This window comes from Malus domestica, chromosome 05 (genome assembly GCF_042453785.1).
Source record: "Malus domestica chromosome 05, GDT2T_hap1".
NCBI lineage: Eukaryota > Viridiplantae > Streptophyta > Magnoliopsida > Rosales > Rosaceae > Malus > Malus domestica.
Window position 1 is genome coordinate 3267500 of NC_091665.1, and position 21670 is coordinate 3289169.

Genomic DNA, 21670 nt, shown 5'->3' on the forward strand with positions numbered 1-21670 from the left:
CTTAGAAATAGAATATAAACATATGCATAAATAAAAATAAATAAATATATATATATATATATATATCAATTCAAATCATGCTTCACATAACCATATTCATAAGTACGCCATGCCAAAATATAAAACAAAATAAGTAACTCAGGTGCAAATGAATTCATGGAAATTAACATATTAGCCGGAACCCCTGTAGAAGTCTGTACGGTTCAATTCATAGCTCATTATTCAATCTAGCAGAAGTCACTACAAATGACCCATACGGCACTATACTGCACACAAGTCGAAACCACTTACGACAAAACTGAGTGTAATATAATTATGCTCAATACTATGCTATCATGATAGCTGGGCGATAAATCGCTAGTCACCTACGAGTCGGAACCACCTATAATGGTTTGTACGACAAGACTGTGCATCTAAATTGGATCCAATGTGAGCATATGGTGCAGGATGTGACATTATAAACAGGTTTGTGTCATATCTCTGGCTAAATCACTAACACCGAGGTGCAGGTTTATGAGCTCTATGCTTCTCAATTAATCACAACCGTTATTCACATTCACAATTCATAAACTCACTTGGAACTTACCTGAGCGCCCACAACACCAAATCACATTTATGCAGACAAGTGTAACTCATGGTTTAAGCATAAATCAATAGGCATGGCATTTTCAAAGCATAACTCATTTAAATGCATTTTTTTTGGAAAATATCAAGCATATACGTATATACTTAAAATCAAATGCCCACTCACTGGTATGTCAAAGGGTCGTAGCCCCCGAGTCGCCCTTGACTGCGCTCGTCCTCGTGATAAGTCTCCCCTATATGTGAAACAACTATAAAAATGTTAATTTAAAGCACATAACCATCGTGATCTACACAACTCCACAAACATCTCCATATTTTTAAAATAATTTTTGGACGTCTCACGCGTCGCCACGCGCCGGCAAGGGCATGGCAACACTAACAGCCACGCGCAGGGATCCTAACGGAATCCCTTAACCTCGTTAAGAATATTCCGTTAAATAGTAACAAAATCCGTTAAACTAACCAACGCCATTAGGAATATTCCGTCAAAGTTGACAAAATATTTTGTCATCCCCTACCTTCGAACTCCGGCGACCGTTGCCGTCACCGGAAACTAGAAAACTTTAAAACCTTCATTTCTCATCCATTTCTCAACCAATTTGAATGAAACTTAAACCAATTTAAAGCTTAATACGAATAGAACACAACCATACCTTTCAAAAGCCCTAAAACCCACAGAACTGGTCGGAAAATCCCTCGATAATCCGGCTAAACCTGCAACTCGTCGAAATTCAACTTTCCAACGTCCAAATCACTTCATTTTTCTTCTCCGAGCTTCATGAAGACAATCTAAAGCTTCATATACCCTTAAAAACTCCTAAAAACCTCACAATAATTAGTGCATGAACATCACCTAAATCGGAGTTCGAGAGAAACTAGGGTTTTCAAAGGTTTCAAGTTCTAAATATAGTACGAATGGACTCATGAGCTTGTAGGGAACAAGAACATTACCTTTTTAACGTCGATACGTGCCTGAAATGGAAGGCTTGGAGTTTGTCCGTACAAAGTTGACGGAAACAGAAGAAAATCGAGAGGGAGGAGAGAGAGAGTGCACTAGAAGGAGAGAGAGAGAGGGTGTTGGAGTGTGTGTGTGGTTCAAAATTGTTTGACTTCCAAACAAGCACAAAATCATAACAACTTTAAGTCCTAATTGGTTCCAAATATAAGGGACTTAAGGTATTAGTTCACTTCCAAACTTAAATCACACAATCACACAAAACGTCCGAGGGCAAAATAGTCATTTCACATCGTCAAAACTAAATATTTCAGGACGGGCTGTGACATTAGTGATTTTGAGTTTTTTTTTTTTTTTAACCTCAATGATATGAGAGAAATTTATTGATAAAGTTACACCTAATCAAGGATGGACAAAAACCTTAGAGCAAGCCCACCCCCTACACAATTGCCTTGAAAATTGGGCAATTGAATCCCCCAAAACCCCAACAATCCTCACCACCCCAACTCAATTAGTCGGGCCACATGTGTGCCCAAGACCAACGGATTGAACAATCATCCAAAGATAGCTCGAGTGAGCATCTAAGGCCATGTGACTTTAGGCTGACGTCTAGCCTGACATCATATACATTATATATTTTATTGGTGTCAGGCACGCGTATGATGGTGCGTCAGCCGACCAAAACCCAAACGATGGGGTCCGCACTGCATGCACACTCACCCAACAACCATTAGGTTTCTAATGGTTAGCTATCCTACGGTCCAGATTTTTTCAACAAAAACAATCCTTTTCTATTTAAAAAAAAATCTAAAAAATTATATTTTTACTATTGGGCCAACGTGGACTATATGGATTGTCGGATTGTAAAAATCTAAAAATTTATAAAAATACATAAAAGTGCCAAAAAAGATAATATAAACTGTAGCGTGACAAAACGAGATTGTAATTGCAGATAATAACATGTAGCATAACAGGATTAATTAAAAGTTCAATTCGAAATTAAGCATAATATTAATTTTTTTTAACATAATTTTGTAATGTCAATTGCAAAAATGCACTCAGACTTTTACCATTTACTAGGCCAATAATGACCTTTTCCCAATTGATGAGGCAATTATTGCCTTAGTAGGATAAACTTTCTCATGCCCCTCATAAGTTAACGAGTACAAAAAAGGAAAAGGGAGAAACCCCTCCTGAAACATAAAGAAAAAGAACACAAAGGGGGAGGACATAGGACCGAAACTCTTCTAAAACAAAACATAAATGTCATTGTAAGTGACAGTCTACAAACACTATCCAATATAGATTACCTTGAACGAGAAAAATAAATTCAAGTCAAAAAACAGGATAAAAAACAAGAACCCAAACAAACATATTCAATAATAAATCTAGGATCTCATGAATAAAACTAATTGAACAAGAAGAATGGGCATTATAATAAAAATAACTTGAATCTAAATCAAAGCTGTAGGTCTCTGTACAGGGACTTTAGGATTAAAACTGTTTTGAACCGTATAAAGGGACATTATAAAGGGCCAATGCGAAAACAGAATATAAGAAAGGTAAAAATGGCACCGGGCAAGAAAGGCAAGGCCAAGGCGAAGTCGGCGAGCCCTGCGGAGCCAACTCAGTCCGACAACAACAACTTCCCGGCCTGTATTCGGTCGGTACCTCCTTCGTCGGTGGCCATCACCATCCACGCCAAGCCCGGCTCCAAAATCGCCGCCATCACGGATTTCAGCGACGATGCGTTGGGGGTGCAAATCGACGCGCCCCCGAAGGACGGGGAGGCGAATGCTGCACTGGTCGAGTACATGAGCTCGGTTTTAGGGGTAAAAAGACGGCAGGTTTCGATCGGGTCGGGCTCCAAATCAAGAGACAAGGTTGTTATTGTGGAGGACGTGACCCTTCAAAAGGTTTTCGACACTCTCGACAAAGCTGCTGCTTCCAAAAACACCTAACCTAAGTACGCTAATGACATGTTTACTTGTAAAATCTAGTAGAGTTAAATGTGTGAATGTTGAAGTTTGATATATTCAATGAGGATTTCTGTTCGTGCTTATTGGAATTTCACCCTCCTATTTGTTGACAGCATGGAGCCTTATCCCTCTTCTTGTATCTCCAAAATAATACATGCATTACTAGCTAGGTTCTAAAAGGCGCTAGTCGGACAGCGGCAGGGGCCTAACGCCTAATCATCTAGGCGTGCAGGGGCTTGCCGCCATTTTATAGGGTTCTTACTCCCTGTATTTCCTAGTGTCAATAGAATTACGAACCATGGATAACCATCGAGTCAATCGAGAGAAGAGGCGTGTTAGAAACTCGAATTCGTTTGTCTATTGCACATTTGCACTACACCATCAGCATTTGTTGAGTCAAAATGTAAATTACAGAAAGAACTATCAAATGTCAGAGTACAATCGAACCAAAACTAAGGAATCAAATGGTGTGTTCAATTGCCACTGCCGCTGCTTTTTGCTGAGTGGTCTTCCTTTTCCTGCCTTTTCTCTATTAATCCTCACATCTGCTAAACCCCAAACGCAACTTTTTGTTTCCACATCGAAAGAAACCAGCCTGAAAACACCGTCACTTTCGGACAGAGCACCGGTTTCAGCTGTCTCACAGACATATTTCACATACATCGGTCGTTCTTTGAACCGATCCAACTCATGTGGAACCCGAACTACCCTTTCAACGCCTGGAGATGACACCTGAAAGCAAACTTATGTCTTTAGAACCACAAGGTAAAAACACTCACTATGAGGGAGTACAAATTTCAGAAGTTTCAGCTTTACAGCTTAATCCATGGTGGTAAAAACATAGGCAGACGAGTTGGCATTATGAACTGAAGCAACCAAGCACAAGTCTTAACTTAGGGTTTCGTTCCAAGATTAATAATCTGTAATTGTATGTCTTTGCAACCACTTAACATTGAAAAATCTCAAGCTAAAGAATAGAAAACCAAGAAAAGGGTAATACGAAAGTAAAGAGCGAGAAATAGAAGTATACCTCCAAAGATAAATTCTCAGGAACTGATTTAGCAAGCTCTGCCTCATCCAGTTTTGCTCTATAGGTTCTAGAAAAAGCTTCAATATCTTCCATACTCGGGGAACCAGATCTGTAGTAAATCCATGTGGTTTGAGCTCAAAGGGCATTCATATGACAGCTTACACAATTTGTGGAGACAGACTTATTAACAGACACGTTTGGTTTGTCTACTAATAAGAAAATGGAAAAACAAATACAAATGAGAAAAGTTAGGAACTGAAATTCAACAAATTATGGTACTTTGTCACACCAACATTAGATATTAGATGAACCGGTCTGATTACAGTCTACAAAGATTTCAGTAATCCCTATTTCTTAATGCATGATAAGCATTCAAGTGTTTTACTGGTAAAAATATAAATCTTACGATTTTCCCAGACTCCAGATGGATTATTAAACTGGTTCCTGGCTGTTGAAAACTTAAATTGGCGACTACACCTGTTTTGATGTTGCTTTTTGGTAGTCTCATATAATACCTTAAGCTTTTCAGCAGCAGCGGTAAGTTAACATAGTTGCAGAGACATGTACTTGAGTCGTGGATCGAGTCTTGGTTCTGGTAACTTCTATTGTGCACGTGTAAGGTCCAGTTTGGTTAAGTTTCTGTGGACACCCTACACATGAGAGGAAGTGTTATTGTGTGCAGTTAAGTTGTGCTCCATATGCGTTGTTATCTCTTATCCTAAAAGCTTAATCTTTTTAGGTCAATTATTCCCCCTTTAAATTTGCATACATGAAATCTTTATGCTATGTTTGGATAAGGGACGTTAAAAGTAGCAAGGATTTCAAACTCGATTGTTAAAAATGAACTACAAGAACAGTACCAAAGAACTACCCAAGCATCCAATAAAACACTACACGCGGTACAAAGACACTAAACAAAGGACTTTGGAAAGACACCTTTCAAAAATCTCTTAAATGTATTGCTTCTAGTCGTTTTCAAGTCCCTCTATCTAACTTTTGTAGTGCATTCCTAACAAATTTAGCTTAAGTTCCAATGAACTTTAAAGTCCCACATCCAAATGAGAATTTCGGATGAAACCTTTAGCAAAAGATGTGGTTTTTTTCTATAATTAAACCCACAAATCAGACTTTTACCATTTAACTTATGTTGCAAAGGATCCAGAATTATCCAGTACTATCATCTAAAAGCGATTTTTTAAACCACAAGAAAAACAAATGACATGCTTTGATTAAATTCTTAATCATTTCCAGCAATATTGAAAATGATTGGAAATTAGATGCGTACAGAAATAGTCAGGACGAGTTGTTATAACAAAGGAAAATGAAGAATTCTGACGACATTTGCAAATCGAGATCTGTTTACACAAGGTAACACCACTTCCATAACATCAAACATAAATTTTGACATACTCAGCATGTATATCAATCAACTCAGCATGTATATCAATCAACTCCTTGATTGCAATCTGAAATTGTCAAGATACGCTCTTACACATGGCAAGCACGGAATATGCATCACATACTAATATCCTATACGTTGTAGGTTAACAAGTATGTTACTAGTCACATTTAGATTTGGTACGATGCTTACTTATTCGAAAGCTTCTCAATGCGCACTTGAACATTGAAATTTGGCAACGTTTTAAAAGCATAAAGTTTCAAGTCGCCATCAAGGGACAGAATAACTTCTTCAGCTATTTCTAGTGCTTTGTCATCCCACCACGTCCCAGCAAGAGAAATTCCACCACCTCCGCCTCCGTCTCCAGCCTTGATACACAAGCAAAAGGTTGTTAGATACGATCAATCCCTAAGATTACAGTGCACTGCCACTAACTCACACACAACTTACGTAGTGCTCAGCAGCATCCGCCACAAACTCATCCTCTTCGTAATAATCATCACCCTCATCATCCATTAATGCGTCTATATGATTAAGAACACACTTAAAACATTAAACAGTTGTGGCCGAATTTTCGGATAATAAAAATATGAGTAAAAGCATGGTAATTTTTGCCATTGCTTAGATTTTACAGCTACCCATCAAAGCATAATCCACCATTATCTCCTTAACTACTTTACAAGCACCAAAACAGCATTACAAAGAAACATTCAAATTCCAGAACCCTAAAGCAATTGACATATTATCCAAAAAAAATTATAGATAAAAAGAGGAAACAGGTGAATTTACAGAAGTACCATCGTCGTCTTCGTCGTCCAAGATAACGTCGTCATCTTCGTCGTCCTCTGAAACTTCATCAATAATGGTGGGTTTGAGAAGTGGCTCGGGCTCTGAGTTCGGCTTGCGGGCGCGGAGGGCAGAGGACTTGTTTGGAATAAAGGGAATTGGGCATGGCAGGAATTGGAAAGAGAGGTTGAGAGGTGAGAGAGAAGGCCTGGCGAAGGATGTGATTGGCGAGAATGTAACTGCAGAGGCTATGAAATTCAATGTTGAGTCCATTGCTTCTCCTTCCGACAGTGAGAAAAGCGGTAACAGAGTTCAGTATTTGAATTGAATTGAATTCCCTTGGGCTGCTCCAGCTTCAGCAGACCGACGGCGGAGTTGGAATGCGTCCGATTAAATTAGGATTGGGATATTAAGGGTAATGTTTTCAATCAAGGAAAAATCTAGAAAATTACTCTTTTGTATCATATTTGAGTATCATTTGACGTAACAAATAATGTGTATATAACACCTTAATTAATGTACTTATCTTATTAAATATTAGTTGACGTTGCAATGCTAATTTAACCCGTCAAATCTGATCTCCAAATAATTGACCCTAATAGTTTTATTTTGAGGATCAAATTTTGAGCATATTTTAATTATGGGTAATTGCCGGATAAACTGTCCGATTTTAGTTCGGTTATGATTACTGGGGTATTTATTCGAAACTCATATCCGAAACCATCCTGTTTTCATTTTTTTTTCTTTAAAAGGTTTTAGGTTCTAAGAAAATAAACGGATTATGTTATGGGGATGTGGCACATCATAACCCAATTTGTACTTTGTCATCCCTAATTATACATCACTTGTCACATGAAATGGTAATAAGGGTCTGACAATCAGCTTCAGGCTAACTATAAAAGCTCTTAATTCATACAAAAGCTTAAATGATATTATGAAGGGTGTTGGCTGTTGGACTTGGATTTAACATGTGCACCAATTAATTTGGGCTACAATCGGGTTGAGTTGGGTTTACCAATTGGGTTTGGTTTGGTTGGGTATGGATTCGTGCAGGTTACGACTAAGAAAAAACCCGCCCACTCGGGTTTAAGCATTGATCACTCAACTTAAGGTGACCCTTTTCATCAGATACATACCAAGAGTTTGAAACTTGAGACGAATAAGAATCCATTTGGCTGGAATTTGCAGGTGGTCAGGCAAATACAAACGAGCAATAATGGACTGGACGTTATGTAAGTCTCATGAGAGCTGCACACTTGTTAATACATGTATCTAAGGTTTGAGGTTATAGAGTTCGAGTATGACTTTGTTTGTAAGCTACCAAAAGGTGTGTACGATAAGGAATGTAGCTAAACAATCCTGATAAACTATACTACTGTTATATTATCTGATATGGATACTTGGGATTGCATGATAAGGTTGAGTTCAATTAGGACTAACATTATGGGAAGTCTCCTAGTTGAACACCATTGCATAAGGTATAAATATAGGGTCCCTGCACTCTCAATTGACACGCAATAAAAGAGCCTCACGCCCCATAGTATTGAGCCATTGCATTCTGAGATTGACGAGTTGCAGAAGAAGCCTATCTCGATCGCATTCTAGCCGACATGGTTTCTACAGGTTAGTGGTTATTTGGTTTTAGTGAATCAGTTATGTATTAAACTAATCTTACATTTGGTATCAGAGCTTTCACATACCAATTAACCCTAAGATGAAAGCATCAAGAACAATTTTTTTTTTACTGCAGATTATGGACTGATGACAGGTTATCAGGGAATTCATGTATTAAGCATATATCAGCTAAAGCTGTTTGTGTTCAAATGCATATCTTCAAAAACTTGGACATCAGTAGTTGCACTAGAGTTTGATATGTAAACACTAATCATCTAAAGATGATCCGTTGTTTATATATCAAATTCTAAGTGGCAGAATGCTTCATTAAAACCATGAATGAGCACCGACATGACCACAAAACCACAAAGGTTTATAGTCATGATCAAAGTCAGGTTCGTTCATGGGATATGTTGGCATTGTGATAAAGAAAATTGTTCATAAATTTTAACATTCAAAGATGTTGAAACTGTGACATATGGATATGGGACTAAAGTTTAATTTCCTTGCATATTGCGGTTTTAAAGGTGTCAATCCAAGCTCCATGAATCTCAATACCATTGAGCCACTGACTGGAATGAATTATAAGAAGTGGAAGCAAGACCTTGAGATTGTTCTTGGGGTGATGGATATGGATTTGGCACTAAGGAGTGATGAACCACTGCTGCCCGATGAAGGATGCACAGCAAGTCAAAGGTCTAAGCATGAGAAATGGCAGAAAGCAAACAGAATCTCTCTCATGATTATCAGAAGGACCATGACTGATGTTGTGCGCGGGGGTTTCCCAGAAACATCCAAAGCCAAGGATCTTATGAAATCCATTGAAGAAAAATACAAGGAGTCTGAGAAGACCGAGACAGGTAACCTGATGAATTCTCTCACCACTATTAGATATGATGGAGTTGAAAGTGTTCGGGAATATATTCTCAAAGTGGTGGACATTGCTGGAAAATTGAAGATGCTTGAGGTACCAATTTCTGAGACCTTTTTGGTTCATGTAGTTATGAATTCTCTACCTGAAAGTTACACTCAGTTAAAAGTCTCATATAATGCACTGCAAGCTAAGTGGGACATCAATGAATTGATTTCCATATGTGTGGGTGAGGAAGTCAGAATTAAGAAAGAAAGGGCTGAGAAAGAAAGGGCTGAATCAGTGAATTATGTCCAAAGCTACAACCAAAACCCCAAGCATGGTAACCATGATATTGTCAGAAAAGATGCTACCAGAAGTGCTTCCTCCTCTAAGAAAGTTTTTAAACCTAACAAACCAAGTATTTTCAAATGTTTTTTCTGCAAAAAGGCAGGCCACATGAAGAAAAATTGTCCAAAATACAAAGCTTGGCTTGCCAAGCAAGAAACGAAAAAAGGTAAAAATGTTTTCGTTTGTTTTGAGTCTAATTCAGTTGACATACCTAGTAATGCATGGTGGCTTGACTCTGGCTCTTCTATTCATGTTACGAATTCATTGCAGGACTTCACAATAAGGAGAACACCAAATAAAGATGAAGTGAAGGTCTTGGTGGGCAATGGAAGAAGGGTTGAAGTCAAAGCCTTAGGAACTGTTAGACTTAAGTTAGAATTTGGTTTTCATTTGGATTTGGAAAATGTTGCTTATGTACCTTCCATGAGGAGGAAATTAGTGTCGGTTTCAAAACTTGTTTTGCTAGGTTATTATTTTACATTAAATAAAATTGGCTTCAACATCTTTTACAATTCTTCTCACATTGGCACTGGTTCTATATGTGACGGGATGTTTCAGTTCAAATTAAGAGTTGAAAACGTGATTTTTAATGTTGAAAAGAACCATGAAAAACCACAACAGTCATCCCATCTTTGGCATAAAAGACTCGGACATGTTTCAAAACCGAGAATGGAACTCTTGATCAAAAGTGAAATTTTACCACCCTTGAATTTTAATGATTTCGAACTTTGTATAGAATGCATCAAGGGAAAAATGACTAATTCAAGAAAAGAAGGATCAACTAGAAGCAAACAACTTTTAGAGATCATTCATACAGATATTTGTGGCCCCTTTCCTACAAAAACAATCGATGGAAACAAGTACTTTATAACTTTTATAGATGATTTTTCACGTTTCTGTTGTATATATTTAATCCCTGAGAAGTCAAAAGCTCTTGAAGTCTTTAAAATTTTTAAAACTGAAACTGAAAACCAATTGGAAAGGAAGATCAAAGTGGTTAGGTCTGATCGAGGAGGTGAGTACTATGGTAAGCAAAGTCAAACTGGCAGGCAACCAGGACCATTTGCATTGTATCTTCAAGATCATGGCATTGTAGCACAGTATACCACTCCTGGTACACCTGAGCAGAATGGAGTCTCGGAGAGAAGAAACAGAACCCTTATGGACATGGTTAGAAGCATGATGTGCAAGGTGAACTTGCCAAATTTTTTATGGGGAGAAGCAGTCAAGACTGCTAACTACATTATTAACAGAGTGCCATCCAAAGCAGTTGTGAATACACCTTTTGAATTATGGACAGGTAGGCGGCCTAGCCTTAATCACTTACATATCTGAGGATGCAAGGCTGAAGCTAAGGTTTACAACCCTAATGGCAAGAAGCTCGATCCCAAGACACTCTCTTGTTATTTCGTGGGATATGCTGAGAGGTCTAAAGGTTTTAGGTTTTATTGTCCAAGTCATGACATGAAAATTGTTGAGACTGGCAAAGCAATATTTATGGAACTAGGGATGGATGCTGAACATTGTTCGAGGATAGAAGAATTTGTTTTTGAGGAACAAGGAGATATAGGGGCTGAATATGATCAACAACAAACTGTACTAAAGTCAGTGGTTGAACTTCCAAATCACGTGGACCATGGCATGGGAAATGATGATTACTTAATTCAACATGGCAGCAACCATGCACTGGTGAATGGTAATGAAATTGAGGCATTATTAAATGATGAACAACATGAAGAGAATGAGGAAGGGCACGTGGAAAATGCAGCTGCAAATGGCAGCCATGTGAACCAACAAGAGAACCGACAAGAGCACCGACTGGAGCACCGACTAGAGCAGCATGCAAATGTTCATGGAGAGCACGTGGAGATGGTTAAGGTGAATGGCAATGAACACCGACACGATGGTATGGGTATTGGTGAGGTTGCACCGCTTGTGAGGAAATCGAGTAGGGTAAGAAAATCCACCTTTTGTTCAGATTTTGTATATATGGCAGAATTAGACTTTAATATGTCAGAGTTTAATGATCCTGGGAGTTACAAAGATGCAACCTCAAACATTCATGCAGATAAGTGGATGGATGCAATGAGGAGTGAGTTGTCCTCGATGGAGGAAAATAAAGTTTGGAGCTTGGTAGAGTTAAAAGAAGGAATAAAACCCATAGGTTGTAAATGGGTTTTTAAAACCAAAAGAGACTCAAATGGAAATGTGGAAAGACACAAAGCAAGGCTTGTTGCCAAGGGTTTTACACAGAAAGAGGGGATTGACTACAAAGAAACATTTAGTCCAGTGTCTACTAAAGATGCATTCAGAGTCATCATGGCAATGGTAGCACACTATGATTTGTTTTTACATCAAATGGATGTAAAAACAGCCTTCTTAAATGGTGAATTAGAGGAGGATATTTATATGGTACAACCTGAGGGCTTCAAAGAAGAAGGGAAGGAAAATATGGTATGTAAACTGAATAAATCAATCTACGGTTTAAAACAGGCATCTAGGCAGTGGTATTTGAAGTTTCATCATGTCGTTAAGGAGCATGGGTTTACAGAAAATCCATCTGATGCTTGTATATATTTGAAAGTCAGTGGGAGCACTTATATCATATTAGTGCTCTATGTGGATGATATTCTTTTAGCAGCAAATTGTTCTAGCCTATTGGATGAAACTAAGTCTTTCTTGCAGTGCAAGTTTGAAATGAAAGATTTGGGTGAAGCTTCGTATGTCTTGGGAATTGAAATCAAAAGAGATAGAGAGAGAGGACTTCTGGGACTATCGCAGAAAGGGTACATAGAGAAAGTGTTAAAAAGATTCAATATGGCATCATGTGGAACCACAGAAATGCCAATTTCGAAGGGTGATAAACTGAGCAAAGAACAAAGTCCAAGAAACGAGATTGAAAGGGAGAACATGAAGGACAAACCATATGCTTCATTAGTGGGAAGTTTGATGTATGTTCAGGTCTGTACAAGGCCTGACCTTGCATTTACCATTAGTGTTCTAGGGAGATTTCAGTCCAACCCTGGAGAAGCACATTGGAATGCAGGGAAAAGGGTTATGAGATACCTTCAAAGAACTAAATCTCACATGCTCATTTACAAGAAAACTGAACGTTTGGTTTTGGAAGGTTATAGTGATGCTGACTTTGCAGGATGTCCTGATGATTTAAAATCAACTTCGGGTTTTGTCTTCACTATGGCAGGAGGAGCTGTGTCGTGGAAAAGTTCTAAACAAGATATAGTTGCAGCCTCAACTATGGTTGCTGAGTACTTGTCATGTTGTGAAACAGTCAATCAGGCAATATGGATGAAAAATTTTATTACAGGATTGAGAGTGGTAGACTCAATTCAAAGGCCTATTCAGATATTCTGTGATAACAATGCAGCCATCTTTTTCTCTAAGAACAACAAAAGGTCAACTGCAACAAGGAATTTGGAGATTAAATATCTCATTGCTCGAGAAAAGGTAATGGCAGGACTTGTTAAGATTGATTACTTGGCAACTGGTTCTATGATTGCAGATCCTTTGAATAAGCCGGTGCCAGCTGCAGTGTTCAAAGGGCATGTTGCTAAAATGGGTGTGCTAGCAGGTTTTGAAGCTGTGGAATAGTGGGAGTCGTGTTTGTTCAATTTGTTAAGTTCTAATTTAGCATGTTTAGATTTATGCATTGAGAATAAGGTTATATTTATAACTAATAAAGATGTTGCTGTTGGTTGTTCAAAGTTCCCTTAAAGCATACAGCATTAGTTATAATGATATGTTTTAATACATGAATATCAATCTGAGTTATTGTTTAAAGATTAACAACCATTGAGGTTTCTTATGAAGCATGAAGAAAGCCTACGTTGGTAGTCATAAGGAGGACCACATGTCAAATGTGTTTAAATATATATGTACAGTCACATTTACATATTTCCATGTCTTGTTGGAGTTTCATGTATGGTATGGTTTCATGAAGTGATTATGGGGATGCTGTTCTGGAGATGAGCATATAATTCCTTATAGTTCTTTATGAATACTCTGCAATGACAGAAACTGGATTTTCAGGTTTATGTTCAACTCTAAACTCATGGCCACTTAAGTATAATCTCTCTTCAGTATTACTATGATTAACAAGTGTTGGCTCTAGTGGGAGAATGTAAGTCTCATGAGAGCTGCACACTTGTTAATACATGTATCTAAGGTTTGAGGTTATAGAGTTCGAGTATGACTTTGTTTGTAAGCTACCAAAAGGTGTGTACGATAAGGAATGTAGCTAAACAATCCTGATAAACTATACTACTGTTATATTATCTGATATGGATACTTGGGATTGCATGATAAGGTTGAGTTCAATTAGGACTAACATTATGGGAAGTCTCCTAGTTGAACACCATTGCATAAGGTATAAATATAGGGTCCCTGCACTCTCAATTGACACGCAATAAAAGAGCCTCACGCCCCATAGTATTGAGCCATTGCATTCTGAGATTGACGAGTTGCAGAAGAAGCCTATCTCGATCGCATTCTAGCCGACATGGTTTCTACAGGTTAGTGGTTATTTGGTTTTAGTGAATCAGTTATGTATTAAACTAATCTTACACGTTACTCGTTTGTATACGCATGCAGGACTGGCAAATTTGGGAGTATCTTGTTTGTCCTTGTTTTGGAGAGAGAGAAATGAAGGAAGGAAAACCAATGCCTTCTGCTCGAGTCTCGAGCATATATCGATGTTTTACTTCAGATGATGGATAAGAGAATTACAGTGCATCGATGATTTTCCAAACTTCTCTTGTTGATGCATCAGCGATTGATGATTTTTACCTTCTTGGTGTCAATTACATCAGAAATACCAAGAAAATGGAACTTTTCTTGCCTACAAAGGTAAGAATTACGCCAATACTTCTCTGGTACTCAAAATAACAAAATGTGTCTGGAAAGTTGGAACAAGACAGACAGTAGCTACCATCTAAATACAACTTTTTCAGATGACTACGGATCATTATATCATGGCTTGCAGCCTAAGAAAGCACTCAAAAGTGAAGAAAAATCAATGCCACCTTGATGAAAATAGGTATAGGGAAATACGAGTAGAGAATTTTACAAGACAGTTGTTGAGCTATACTAAGTAAGGGGATACAATTTTCTTTCTCCCATTTTTATTGATTTATGTCATCGAGTAAAAAAGAAGAAAACATGTCAAGAAAAAGTGACCGATGAAGTAGTAAGTGCAGGTAGTGAGGGAGTAACAGTAGCGTTATCTGTCCAACTTTTTTCACCCCAGTGCCGTAACATGCTCTTCCAGGAGCAGAAATCCTGGACGCATATCTTAAGACGCTTGTCTTTTATTTTAATTTTCCAGTGACCATCGGTGTAATTTGCTTTTTCCGCTTGCCTTCGGTCCCACTCTAGTCCTGCCTTTTGCTGTGTCCGAAGCAAACAGAACTTTTGCAAGTTTCCTGGCATAGTATCGTGCACTCTCCACCACGTATTATGTGCAACATCACTCGCAAACTCCTGCATAAAATCGACATTCCAATTGCAGTCATAGTCGCGGAAGCAAAGCCACGGTTTCTTACCAAGGTAATGGAGGACATAGATGATTGGAGGGTCAGCTTGAAAGAGGTGAGTTTTCATTTGCTTTATCTCCGGCTCATCACCTTCCCAGAAATGTTTCAAGAAGTTCATGTGTTTCGGAATCCTGTGCCACCATGTAAATACCTCATTCAGATACCCCTGGTCACCACCGTTGTAGGATACAATTTCGTTGATATGATCCATGAGCAGCTGGAATGTACAATTTGATGGTTCGACGACCATCACACCTGAGTTGAACAAAGTAGCATTGTTTCCCGTGGCTGATATTTCTGGCATTTGAAACAGGAAATCGATATTCCGAAGTATAAGCATGTCGGCATCAATGAAAATGATCTTGTCGTAATCAGTCAACTGCCAAAGACGGAATTTGCTGTAGTTCCATTCGTTGTAAGCTTCTGGTTCAGCTTTTGGGTTCCTGATTCTTTGGATTGTGTGGATCTTCCACCCAGCAGCCTCCAGTCCTCTCCGATGGTACTGAGTGATTGTTTCATCGACCAGTATCACAAGATCTCGTGTTGAACCAGCCATACGGATGCTCTGCGCTGCAGCAATGGCTCCACAAACATATACATCTGCAGAGTGTAGGATTGTTGCATATGCTTCTCGGTGGGGTTTTTCCGAGTCAAAATGCTCTGTGTACAAACATGTATTTGATCACTCTCAAGTATAATGCAGTTACGAGCTCAGTAGAATTTCAAACTAACAATGACTTGTATTTATTTTCTTGTGAGATGCGTTATTAAATCAGTAATTCATTTAACTTTGAAACGCTAAGTTTTGGAAAGTTAAAAGTGAAAACAGAAAGAGTAATGGAAGAGAGGTATACCAAAAGCTTTCATTGCGCAAAAACGACTCAAAAGAAAAATCTAACTTTGAAACAGAAAAATTGAAAAAGCAACACAAGACACTGGTTTAACTCTTACCTTTAGCCTTGAGAGGAACTGCAAGCTCACATGATCCTACAGGGAGCTGTAGCTTCTCCCTCAAGGTAGTAAGTTTCGGTTCATAGAGCCATGCATTCCCTTCACGTCTAACAAGATCTTTGCAAGTGAATAAACTTGGAATGGGGAAGCAGTCAGTCAACAAAAGCACATGCACTGGGTGATATCCTTCCGATAACGCAGCCAGCCTTGCTGCTTCAAGCTGCAAGTGGAAACGAGCCACGTCCCTTGACCAACTGCCTGACTTGTTGCAGGGAAGCTTGACAGCAACCAGACCAAGTGGTGAACTTTCAGGAATTAGAAGCTTTGGTAGAGAGGGACAAGTAGGAACTTTGGATTCTTGTTCTTCGTCTATCCATTCAGGATAGAGGGATTCCCATGTTATGTTGTTTGGTGCATGGTTGAGATGCAGAACAACCTGCTCAGAATCTGGAAAGAGCTCCTTCCAATTGTCAATTTCATTGTCATTAAAGTTTAATAGGCCAATTCTCCGATAATCATTTTTGTGAGTAAGTTTTCCAACGAAGTCCAAAATTTCACTCCAGTTTATGTGTAAAGATGATATATAACGTAAATCTGCTGGAACGCTCCTTTTCATCCATCCGCATTGAGAAGTTTGGCTGCAGCCAATAAACTTATGTTACAACTATTAGCACTGGAGAGAGAGATAAAGAGAAAGCAAAGAAGAACAAAAGGCAATGCTCTTTTGCCTGTTAACTACGAACCCTCAAAAGAGGAAAAACAAAACTTTCAAAAGCCTCAACATCAGAAAAGAGACAGAATGTTGAAGCAAGAAAATACCTAATTAAGAGTAAATAAATTCCACGAAATGAGAAGTGAAAACAAGGTGATCAGCGCATAGGACGTACTGAGATACAGAGCTGGAGAGGTGATCTGTATTATAAACAGTAGAAGATAGGAATAGCGTCATAAAAGTCCCGAATACAAGAATGATCAACACCAATTTCAAGGTAAGCTTGCAGTTTAAGGCTCTTTCTTGAGCGTGAAAGTGGAGGGCTTTCTCAATATCTTTGAGAACTTTGTTTCTCTGCGGCCTTCTTTTGTTGGTGTCTTCACTGAAATACAAAAGGGATACGTAAAAGATGAGCGCATTCTAAATGGCAAGTGAAAGAAAGGACAAAGAGTGACAAATGTAATGGATAAAAAACTAAAGAGAGCAGTAACTAAGGGGTTTGCAAGAGAAGAAGCTTGTGGATTTTATTTCCCTTTAACAAAACTAGCCTTCTCTTCATCTGCAACTATACATTCACATATATGTAACGAAAAAGGTCATCTAGTGAGTTTGGTAATTAAAATCACGAAGCCTATGCCTTCCAAATGTGTTGATATGATTGTCGCCATGCAAAACATATGAACATGTGCGGATACAGAACCGACTTCGTTCTTGCCAACAGAATTCCTTACATGCTTAGTATGGAGCTAAAAGAACCAAACACTCCAATCAAAATGAAGTCAAGCTACAATAAATCACTAAGAAATGAAAATTTAAACTGTAGAGAGAGAGAGAGAGAGAGAGAGAGAGAGAGAGAGAGACTGACTGAGGTGGTGAAGAAAGGCGGTGTCTGGTTTCAGTGGGAGTAGTAGTAGGGGAGGGGCCTCTCATCTTTTCTGCTGATTCAACTGAAGCATTTCCTCATTTGATATATACACACACCTCTCTCTATATATAAGAAACTTCATTTTATGTGGGACATATGCTAGTAATAACAACATCAACAACAACAACATTACTTTCTCATTGACCACAAAGAAGTTATTCGCTCCCATTGAAATAAAAAATACAAAGTTATTCATCCCCTTCGTCGGTACATAAAAATAACATTACGTGCACATGACAATATTTTTATTGCACACAATATTCTTCGTTTACGATTCTTATTTCTTTGTGCTGTTTTTGAGATTTTATTTATTAGGAAACTTCATTTTAATCCTCGGCAATTATGTTTTAGACTAAAATCATGAGTAAGATCAAAATCTAATTTTAGTTCCTTGATACATTAATCACCTCATTTATTAATTATATTTTTTATCTTTTAATTATTTTTCTGTTTCTTCCTAATTTTAATGTATTAATTTTATTTCATTATAATTTTCATTTTCATTTCATTCATCGTAATATATTTTGTTGTAAACATTTAGATAAGCTAATTTTTATTTTGCAATATATTTCGATATACTTTGTCTTCTTTATTTAGGTACATTAAATTCATTATAACACATTTTGGTGCATACATTTATGTACACACATTTCAGTACATAAATTTTGATACAAACATTTAGGTACATTAATTCAACATAATACATTTCAGTACATTAGTTTAATATAATATATTTCACTACACACATTTAGGCACATTAGTTTAATATAATACATTTCGGTGCATATATTTGGGTACATACATTTGGGTACTAACATTTAAATACATTAATTCAATATAATACATTTCGGTACATACATTTCGATACTAATATTTAGGTAGAATTAATTGAGTCTTTCAAGTTTGAAGAATGTTAAATAAAATTAAAAAATTAAAAAAGCTTTTGTTTGGTCAAAAAATATATTAAAATGTGTAATATTAATAAATTTAAATAATGGGAGACATTGAATAAAATACACATGAATTATTTTGAATTAAAGACACATCAAAGAACTATAATCAATGATATGTAATCTAACACCAGGTTTATTTTAAATTTCAATCTTCTTCAAGGATTAAAGTTAGAAAACCCTTTTTTTATATAAAAGAAACAATGGAATTCAAACACACAGTCGCAACAAATGGATTTGAAGTCGTTATAAGAGTCGTGTTGTGTGATGGAATTCAAAACACAGTCGCAGCAAACCATAGAAAGCCATCATTTGTCAAGTTTTAGAAGCTCTGCTACCTTTTCCCAGTATTATAGTATAAAATCCCTTTAGTAAACCCATTTTATATTTCATTCTCCAAACATTACAACCCTTGTAAAACACAAAGAGAAGTGGTTGCAAGAAGATGAACCCTGCATGACAAGGTTATAATCTTGCCCAAGTCTTTTTTGTTTGTGCTTGCATAGAGTAGATTTGTTGTTTAATGCATCTTCCATTGTGTTTTTAATTCATTTTCAACTGCTTTTCATTCAAAGTTTCATCTATGATTAATCTCGCTAAACAGATTAACTTTACTTCTTTAGTATTAACTGTAATCAAAGAAATGGTTGGAAGCGTCATGAACTCGCTTTATCTGGACATACAATATTATGAGTAAAAGTCTTTGTTTACAAGGCAAGAAAAAAGAACCTTTTACGGACTTAACCCATATGTAACAGTCCAATAAGATCAAAAAGTCTAAGTAGCTTGTGGTTTAAGTAATCAACCCAGATAATAACAAAAAGAGAACAATCTGTTATACAAAGATAACATTGGCACGCTCAGATCCATAATAGTTTTGATTGTGAGCTTAAAGACCTAACAAATGCCCCACAAAGGCACCATTCAAACTAATAGCAAACTCATATTGCAGCACACCAAGTAGCCTTGCTCGATAGGCAAGACCCCAGGAAGCTGTGTGAAGGACAGATCCAGCCCAAACAGAAGTCATTATAAGAGATGTGTTATGTGATGGAAAGGAGTGAGTTTGGTTGGCTGAGTCACTGAGAGACAAACGAGGTCAGGAGGCGGTTGGTCAATTCATGAAACTTGGCTTTGGCTTTGCCTTGTGGGTTAGGTCATCCTATTATGGTTTTTGGTACACCTATTTGGTCTTATTCATTTCTTAATATTGAGGAGACTAAATTTGTAAACAAAATCATGTAACTAGATAACTTGTAACTTGATGATTTGATTATTACGTACATATTGATAAACGTGCTAATTTCTATTAGCATTTAATCTACAAATTTAGGGGGTATATTCAATTGAGAATTTGAGAGATTTTAATGAATTTATAAATCTATGGATTTTTATGGAGTTTAATTGATTTATAGAAATTCCATATAAAATTTTGATTCAATTCCCTCGAAATCTCATAGGGAGATGTGAGATTTGTGGATGCTTAAAATCCACTACAAAATCTCTCCAATTCCTTCTAATTCCTCAACTTTCTCAAATTCTTTAAAATCAATTTCCAATTGAATACACCTGGAATGTTATAAACTTCTTTAAAATCCTAATTGAATACACCCGATTTCTAAGAATTTTAATAAACTATTTTAAAATTATAATTAAATACACCTTAAATTTCAGAGAATCATTTAAAATCCTGATTGAACATCCATAGATTCATTAAAAGAATTAAAATTCTTTAAAATCTCAATTAAATACATCCCTTAGTTAGTATCACCCTCTTTCATCGGTGCCAAAGTTTTTACGCTAAGTTTTTCATTTGTTTTGGCCCCTCTCTCCCTATCTTTACGCAATAATGATTAATGATGTAGAAGACTAGGCTCAAATATAAAGCAAACCTACTCTCCTAAAACAGTCAACAACAATTCTTATCTCATTTTTATAATAACAATAATAATGCGAGTTAGTATTACGATATGATAATTTTTTTTTTACTTCCTAATTTGATTATCATTATAAGTGAATTTAAATCACATTATTATTAGTTCATTGTAATACTTAATCCACTCTTCCCTCATTTAATTTAAATAATAAGGCTTGTTAAAGAAAAATATAGACTTTTGCCTGAATTACAAAAGTAAAGTAACCTAGAAAATTGATAGGGACGACTCCAAACTGACGTGGCTTGAAAAGTAATATTAAAAAAAACTTAACGCCATATAAACAACGACACGTGGCTTCTGTTTGGTCAGAGGATTAAAACAAGGAGAGCATTTTTGCTCATCATCATAAACTATGGTGTATACTCACCATACACCTAATCAATTGACACATGTCATTTCAGTTAACTCTAGTTAACTTTCACATTAAATTTTAGTTTTTCAATTTTGAAAAAAATTAACCAAGATTGAGTGAAATAACACGTGTCAATTAATTAGGTGTATGGTGAGCATACACCATAGTTTATGGTGGTGAGCAAAAATGCTCCCTAAAACAAGATATTTTCTTTTGTAATTTTGCTCAAGACCCAATCCAAGGGAAGATCCTTGTGAATATTATTATTATTTTTTAAAAAAAATTTCAAAACAACGATATTATCTAGATTAAGGGTGTGAGGAAGCGAGATAAACTTCACAATTGATAAGTAATAATGTGATTCAAATTCAACTTTTGATGAGAATCGAAAACCTCTTACTTACAATAAAAAAGAATACAACTATACCGTAATACTAAATTGCAACAAAACTCTAATTATAAAACATATTACACACATGGATGCAAATAACTTCTTTAAAATAGTGTGCTTTTCTAGTACACTTTATATCGCTTAAAATCGAAATGATTAGATTGGGTAGAATCTCACTCAATTCAAAATACAATTACAAAACATAATGTTAGACATGCTGCTAATGTAGACAGCTAATTCGTGTCAAATAGAGTACCAATTAGCTACTCATTCCCTTTTTTTTTTTTTTTTTTTTTTTTTTTTTGTCGAATTCCTAATTTTGGTTAATGTCATCTTTTTTATTAGCATTTACCG

At 36.8% G+C, this 21670-nt stretch overlaps 3 protein-coding genes across 4 annotated transcripts; 1 reads left to right on the forward strand and 2 right to left on the reverse strand.

Annotated features, from left to right (window-relative positions):
* Positions 1-2958: 2958 nt before the first annotated feature.
* Positions 2959-3602, forward strand: LOC103437226 (uncharacterized). Its single transcript, XM_008375697.4, has one exon. The coding sequence runs from the start codon at positions 3079-3081 to the stop codon at positions 3499-3501; it is 423 nt and encodes a 140-aa protein (XP_008373919.3). The 5' UTR covers positions 2959-3078; the 3' UTR covers positions 3502-3602.
* Positions 3603-3852: 250 nt separating this feature from the next.
* LOC103437225 (uncharacterized) lies at positions 3853-7173 on the reverse strand. Its single transcript, XM_008375696.4, has 5 exons — positions 6746-7173; positions 6399-6472; positions 6141-6316; positions 4550-4658; positions 3853-4251 (listed from the first exon to the last, which is right to left on the reverse strand). Exons 1-5 carry the CDS (start codon positions 7005-7007, stop codon positions 3943-3945), a joined length of 930 nt encoding a protein of 309 aa, XP_008373918.1. The 5' UTR covers positions 7008-7173; the 3' UTR covers positions 3853-3942.
* Positions 7174-14491: 7318 nt separating this feature from the next.
* LOC103437227 (putative UDP-glucuronate:xylan alpha-glucuronosyltransferase 3) lies at positions 14492-17746 on the reverse strand. 2 transcript variants are annotated; one of them, XM_008375698.4, is made up of 4 exons: positions 17627-17746; positions 16937-17143; positions 16050-16687; positions 14492-15758 (listed from the first exon to the last, which is right to left on the reverse strand). In XM_008375698.4, the coding sequence occupies exons 1-4, from the start codon at positions 17689-17691 to the stop codon at positions 14728-14730; spliced, it is 1941 nt and encodes a 646-aa protein (XP_008373920.1). In that variant the 5' UTR covers positions 17692-17746; the 3' UTR covers positions 14492-14727. The 2 variants fall into 2 exon arrangements, with proteins under 2 accessions (XP_008373920.1, XP_008373921.1); XM_008375699.4 differs by having other exon boundaries at positions 14569-15758; positions 16869-17143; positions 17627-17711.
* Positions 17747-21670: the final 3924 nt, after the last annotated feature.

Excerpts from the sequence above, each read along its gene's own strand:
- LOC103437226 (XM_008375697.4), top strand. The coding sequence starts at position 3,079 with ATGCGAAAACAGAATATAAGAAAGGTAAAAATGGCACCGGGCAAGAAA.
- LOC103437225 (XM_008375696.4), bottom strand. The coding sequence starts at position 7,007 with ATGGACTCAACATTGAATTTCATAGCCTCTGCAGTTACATTCTCGCCA. Across the intron at positions 6,317-6,398 it reads CGGATGCTGCTGAGCACTAC|GCTGGAGACGGAGGCGGAGG; the intron begins GTAAGTTGTGTG and ends TTGTGTATCAAG. Across the intron at positions 4,659-6,140 it reads ATTGAGAAGCTTTCGAATAA|ATCTGGTTCCCCGAGTATGG; the intron begins GTAAGCATCGTA and ends GATTTACTACAG.
- LOC103437227 (XM_008375698.4), bottom strand. The coding sequence starts at position 17,691 with ATGAGAGGCCCCTCCCCTACTACTACTCCCACTGAAACCAGACACCGC. Across the intron at positions 16,688-16,936 it reads CTCTCCAGCTCTGTATCTCA|CCAAACTTCTCAATGCGGAT; the intron begins GTACGTCCTATG and ends TATTGGCTGCAG. Across the intron at positions 15,759-16,049 it reads AGTTCCTCTCAAGGCTAAAG|AGCATTTTGACTCGGAAAAA; the intron begins GTAAGAGTTAAA and ends GTTTGTACACAG.